This window comes from Carlito syrichta, unplaced genomic scaffold, assembly GCF_000164805.1.
Source record: "Carlito syrichta isolate Samal-C Ts95f unplaced genomic scaffold, Tarsius_syrichta-2.0.1 Scaffold303679, whole genome shotgun sequence".
Lineage (NCBI taxonomy): Eukaryota > Metazoa > Chordata > Mammalia > Primates > Tarsiidae > Carlito > Carlito syrichta.
This window is the reverse complement of record NW_007247775.1, coordinates 276,849-282,848: the sequence shown is the minus strand read 5'-3', so window position 1 is coordinate 282,848 and position 6,000 is coordinate 276,849. Positions and strand designations below refer to the sequence as shown.

The 6,000-nt window shown below is 61.0% G+C and overlaps 1 protein-coding gene across 1 annotated transcript in view; it reads left to right on the top strand.

Moving 5' to 3' along the window:
* The first annotated feature begins 574 nt into the window (after positions 1–574).
* Positions 575–6,000, top strand: part of SLC12A7 (solute carrier family 12 member 7) — a 41,236-nt gene continuing 35,810 nt past the window's right edge. The window contains exons 1-3 of the mRNA XM_021712884.1: positions 575–681; positions 1,000–1,155; positions 3,195–3,334. Of these exons, the coding sequence (XP_021568559.1) occupies positions 575–681; positions 1,000–1,155; positions 3,195–3,334 (403 nt within the window). The remainder of the gene's footprint in view (positions 682–999; positions 1,156–3,194; positions 3,335–6,000) is intronic.

The following is a 6,000-nucleotide window of genomic DNA, read 5'->3' as shown; positions in this document are numbered from 1 at the left end:
GGGTCTCCAGGGCAGCAGGCCAGGCCGGGGTGGGCGACCCGTAGGAACTGGATTGGGGCCTGGTCTGCCTAGGGCAGAGCTTGAGGCGGAACTCCCTTCAGAGAAGACTGTGCAGGACGGCTGCTCAGGGTGGTGAGGCCGCCTGGATGGCCCGTCCAGACCCAGGCTGCCCCATCCATGGCGGCTGGCTTCCGGTGGGCTGGGGTTCCTGGGAGCTGGGCTCCTGCGGGGCTGGGTGAGCAGGCCCCTCAGGTCCCTCTGGGTGGAGGGCGATGGCAAGACCACATTCCCGTGGGAAGGGCGTACGCTGCCTGTGACTTCCTTGTGGCACTTGCCGCCTGCTGGCCCTGGGGGTGTGTAGGAGTGGGCCCTGGCACCCGGTGGCTCAAGCCTGGCACACGGCCATCTGCTTCCTTGTTCTCTCCTTGGCGGTTTCTTTGGAGTAACAGTGGTGGAAGGGGTGTGGCTTCTGATGACCTGTGTGGGCTGGGGTGTTTGCTAAGGCCTGGGGCAGGGACTTGGCTTCCTGTGTTCTGGGGTGTTCTCGGGCAGAACCCCTCAGGCAGGCTTGGGCATGACTCAGGCGCTGGAGGCGGGTCATCAGCGGCTGAGGGACAGTGGCCGCCCAGGCCTGCATTTTCACGGCTCAGAGCTGCATCCTGAGCTGGTGACCACCGTGCCGTGGGTGGGGCCAGGCCCCCGGGCTGGAGCTTGTCCATGGGATGCATGCGTGTGTGTGTGTGTGTGTGTGTGTGTGTGTGTGTGTGTGTGGTCACTGTGCCGGCTGAGGCCTAGAGCTGTCCTTGCATTCCTGTAGGGTGTTGGTGCCGCCCAGGGTACATGCCCACCCTAGTCTCCACTCAGAAGGGCATCTTCAGGGTGCCATGGGCCTGAGAGGGAGGGTATCTGCGAACCTCGAGTGTTCTCTCTGTGCCTCACCAGGAGCTGGCCTGTGACAAGGGTAGCCGTGACCTCTCTTCTCTCTGGCTCTATCTGCAGGTCTCTGGCGCCGGCGGGCCGGGCCGGGCTCTCAGGGAGGCTCAGAGAAACTCCAGCGGCCGCCGGGGAGGGATTGGGTGGCATGGAGTCAGGGGAACTGGCGCCAGCTGCTCTGGGTTCCTGCATTCCGCCGGGCCTGACCATAGCCCAGACGTGGTAACTGAGCCGCCCCCAGGGCCTGGCATGCCCTGCCCTCCACCTGCCGCCTCCCTCCTGCCTTTGCCCCGAGCTGGGCACTGGGGGACCAGACCCCTCCTTTTCCCTCCAGGACTCGGATCCTGGGAGGAGAAGCTGGGCTAGGACCAGCAAACAGCCACGTGACGGGGAGGAGGAGGATGGGGAGGAGGGGTTGTGGGGAGGGCGGGGGTGCGGCGAGGAGGGACTCTCAGGAAAGAAGGGATATGGGGGTGCAGGGAGGAGCATCCAGAGGAGGGGATGTCAGGAAGGGGTTGTTGCAAGGAAGAGGGGCTTGGGAGGGAAAGAAGGGTGGGGAGAGAAGGCGTGTAGGAGGGAAGGGGAGGAATGCAGTAGAGGGGTGCGGGGAGGGGGACTGTCAGGAAGGAGGGGTGTGGAATCGAGATCCCCAGAGGCTCTGTCCCACAAGGGGCATGGCCTTCAGACAGAAAGTTCTGGAACCAAGCGCTCGAGCTGCGTTCCTGTGTCTGCCTGTGTGCTGGGCTCCCTGCCTTGTGGGTCATGCCGTCTGGTGGTTGTAACCCTTGGACCTTTCTACAGGTGTGTGTGTATTGCCACGAGTGTGTGTGAGCATGTGTGCACACATATGCACGAGTGCCTGTGTGTGTCCATGTGAGCATGTATCTGGACACATGCGGGAGTGTACATGTGCACGTGTGCTTACGTGTGTGCATATGATGCATGGTGTGCTTGTGAAGTGAGCATACATATGAATTGGTAGCTGTGTGTGTGCATGTGCATGTGTGTAAGCTGAGCGTATGTCTTGTGTGAATGAGTGGGAAACTGAGCCTGTGTGTGTGTGTGTGCGCGCGCATGCGTGTCAGCGTGCTGTGTATGTAAGAGCATGTCTGTGTGGGTATGTGTGTGACTTGTGAGTGGTGTGTGCATGAGGTGAGTTTTATGTGTGAACGAGTGGGTAACTGAGCAACTGTGTGTGCATATATATGTGTGTGAGTGTGTGTGTGGTGTATGTATGAACGTGGATATGTGTTATACACACATGCATGAGTGTGACTGTTCTGTGTCACGTGTGCATGTGGTGAGCGTATGTTGGCGTGGCTTGTATGTGTGCATGAGTCTGGCCACAGCCTGTGGGACTCCACCCGTGGGTGGCCTCGGTGTCTTGCAGGGCCCTGGATGGTAGGCATGTGTCTTCGATGCCTGCCTGGCTCTGGGCTGGCATGGGTGTTGGGTCTGAGACGGCGCCAGGTGCTGTCTGCACCGACTGTTGGCCCCAGGGCCTTTGAGCTGTGAGGAGTGGGCTTGGTGGCCTGGGTGGCCTGGGCCATCTGCCCACAGGCAAAGCATGTGGGTCCTGTCAGTGACTGGAAGCTTCTCCCAACTCCCCCCAGATTCTCCACATCTTTCCTGTGTTTCCCAAGAGCCTTTGCTCCTCGGATGTGGGCTGGGTGGGCAGGAGTGGGAGGGTGCCTCGGTGCCTCAGGGGCCTCAGCAGCTGGTTCTCCCCACCCCTGGCTTGTCCCTATAGGAGCCTCCTGGGGGGCACGGGCCCCAGGCCCAACTCATGTGTCACACAGTGTGTGCAGGGACCCCAGGGCATGTGGAGGACCAGGGTGTGTGTGGGAACCTTGGGGTGTGCTTGGGGACAGGTGTGCACGGGCACCCTGGAGTGTGTGTGGGAAGCCCAGCATCAGGGCGACTGTGCCCCATCTCTGCATGGAAGTCCCCTCCTCGGGTGCCTGTGCCCGTGCCACGTGAGTCTGAAGGGTCACGCTTTTGCTGGAGGAAGGCCGGCCGGCCAGGGCGCATGGGCCAGAGGGAGTGGGATTCCTGTCCTACCTGGGCGCCTCTGCAGTGACCGGCCGGGTGGGGAGGGTGAGACCGCTCCCAGCTGCTTACCCCTCAGTCTCCTGGTAGCCCACCGGAGGTTCGGTGGGTCCTCCCCTCACTGACTCCAGAAGAGAATGTGGAGTGGGGGGGAGGTGCCGTGTCCCAGTGGGTGGGCTGTGGGCCATTCTCCACATCCCTGCCTCCACCAGTTCGTTCCTGCCCCAGCGGATGCTTGCTGAGTGCGTGAGTGCTTGGCGCTGCCTGGGCCCTCCTGCCTGGATGCAGGACTCCTCTTCAGGCTGTCCTCCAGGGCTCACGGCCCTGATGGCCTTTGGAATGCAGCTGCCGGGTGTGAAGGGCAGAGACCAGGAGCCGGGCAGAGGCGGGGAGAGAGATGAGGGGCCGGGAGGGGGAGATGGGGAAGAAGAGGAAGGGCGATGGGAGAGAGACGGGGAGGTAGGTGGTGGGGAGATGGGGGGTGCAATGGGGGGGTGCAGCTGGGAGATGGGGGAGACAGGAGGCTCATGGGGGCCTTGTCCTCTGAGCAGAGGGGAGGAGTGTGTCTGCTGGGGGCAGCCGACCTCCCCCTGAGGGAGCAGTGTCCGTGGCTGGACAGGGCAGCGGTCAGGATCTGCCCAAGAGCGTTTTCCCTGCTGCTGCCATAGGTGGGAGCGTCATGGTTTACATCTGGTGTCTTGGGATTCTTTGCCAGGACCATGTGCCCTAGGTGTCCTTTGCTGGTTGGTAGGAGGGTGTCCTCGGGCCTGGGAGATGCTGTGACCTTCCCAGGCATCCCTGAAAGACACATGCCTGAGCCTGGATGCCACGTCCCGCCGGTGTGTTGGAGCTGCTTTGGGGCGTCTCCCTAGATGGGGTTGGTGTGCTGGTTCCTGCATCTTTTTTTTTTTTTTTTTTTTTGAGTTGGAGTTTCACTCTGTCGCACAGACTGGAGTGCAGTGGCCGCTCCCGGCTACCGCAGCCTCGACCTGCTGGGCTCCGGCGATCCTTCCACCTCACCCTTCGAAGTAGCCGGAACTACAGGTGTGCGCTACCACACCCGGCTCATTTTTGATTTATTGTAGAGATGAGGTCTCGCCAAGTTGCCCAGGCGGGTCTCAAACCCGCGGGCTCAGGCAATCCACTCACCTCAGCCTCCCAAAGGCGCGGGATTACAGGCTGAGCCACCGAGCCCAGCTGACTCCTGCTTCTTATTCCTTCCTGTGCAGCTGAAGGATGGGGCGGGTGAACGGAGGCTTCTTGCAGAAGGTTGTGCTTCTGGGAACCAAATGCATGCGGCCGGCTGAGCTTCCCGAGGACCCAGGGCAGCTGAGCCCAGGTGGCACTCCTTCGAGGTTGCTGATGGCCATGGGGGCCTAAGTCAAGCCGCACTCCACCAGGGGTGCTGGCAGCCATGGGGGCCTGAGTTGAGTCCTGCTCCATCAAGGGCGCTGGTGACTGTGGAGTCCTGAATTGAGCCGTGCTCCATCAGGGGTGCTGACAGCCATAGGGGCTCTGAGGCTGAGAGAAACTTGAGACCCGGAAGCCGCGACTTTGCCCAAGGTTGTAAGCGTGGGCTGGCCCCACAGAGGGCGAACCTGAAACCCTCCCGTCTCTGCAGGCAGCTGACCTGCTCCTGGTCTGGAAAAGACTTTCAGCTCCCTTTGACTCCAGTGAGACCATGGAGAGACTGACTCTCCGGATGGCTGGTCGCAGTGTCCTGAAGCACCTTGAGATTGGTGCAGCGGGGCAGGGCCTCAAGGGGTCCCCTTGGAAGGACACTGCAGTTTGTGGAAAGCGCCTTGGAAACTTCTCTTTGGTTGAGTGTGTTTGTATTTTTTCCTTGCCTCTGACTTGACATAGCCTCAGACTTCAGAAGGTTGCAGGAGGAGTGCTAAGCATTTCCGTGTGCCCTCTGCCTCAGTTTCCCAAGTGCCACCCTTGTGCTGGTTGCTCCATGTCTCCCCCACCCACTGTCTGGGTCTCTGTCTCACACGTGCTTTCTTCTCAGCTGCTTGCACGGGGCAACTGGCATGATGCCCTAGGGTGTATTTCCTAAAAACAAGCATGTTTCTTCCGAAACCTCCGCGGTGTCGTCACGCGGGTCAGCGTCAGCCCAGCAGAGCTCCCTGGGATTTTACTGAGCCTGAGCATCCTCCATAAGCAGAAACTTAGGGCCGTGTATGATGTTGGTGGCCATCTCCTTCAGTCTGGGCCTCTCCCCATGGCACTTCTGAAGGGGCCTGGCCGCCGGGGGCGTCCCTGGGTCTGCATCGCCTGGTATTCACAGTCCTGCTCCACGACCCACACTTCTGAGGACATGGTCTTCTTGCAGGTGCCGAAGTGGGAGTGTGCCCACCTGGCTCGTGATGGTGACACCTGCTCATTCCCTATAGCTGGGGCCTGTTGGGTTCTGGGAGGCCCGGCCTATGCCTCTGGCTCCTGCTTGGCCCTGGCAGCCATCACCAGTCTGCCCTGAGGGACCGTGGTGATAGTTGCTCTGGGCAGTTTCTGTCTCCTTGAGCCACTGTGTGGTTGGTGGCTTTCTACCTGTGTCCCCTCTGTTCCCTATTTACATCGTGGGGCTTTTGGGCCTGAGCTGTGTGCCATGGCTTGCGGTTCTTGATGCCTGGACTGTCTCAGGCAGCTGGCGGGACCATGGTCAGTGTGATTAGCGCCCGCCCTGCCTGTCCACACAGCATGTCACTCTGGGACACGTCCATCCCCCCGGCATCCTTCCCCTGCCCCTACCAGGAACTGTCTCTTGGGGCCCTGGGTTGTCCACAGGCAACTTCCATTGGTGCTCAGGAACCGAGGCCTGGGTGCTGGGAGGTCATGAGCGCACATGTGTATATGTGGATGTGCATGGTGACGTGTGTGCTCTGTGCACGCCTGTGGGGAGATGGAGCCCTCGTGCTCACCAGGGTGCCTCCAGTTCCGTGCCCACCCTGGTGTTGGACCCATGTTCTGGGAGCGAGGTCCTGGCCCTGTGGCCTGTGGATCGGGGTCTGCCCAAGT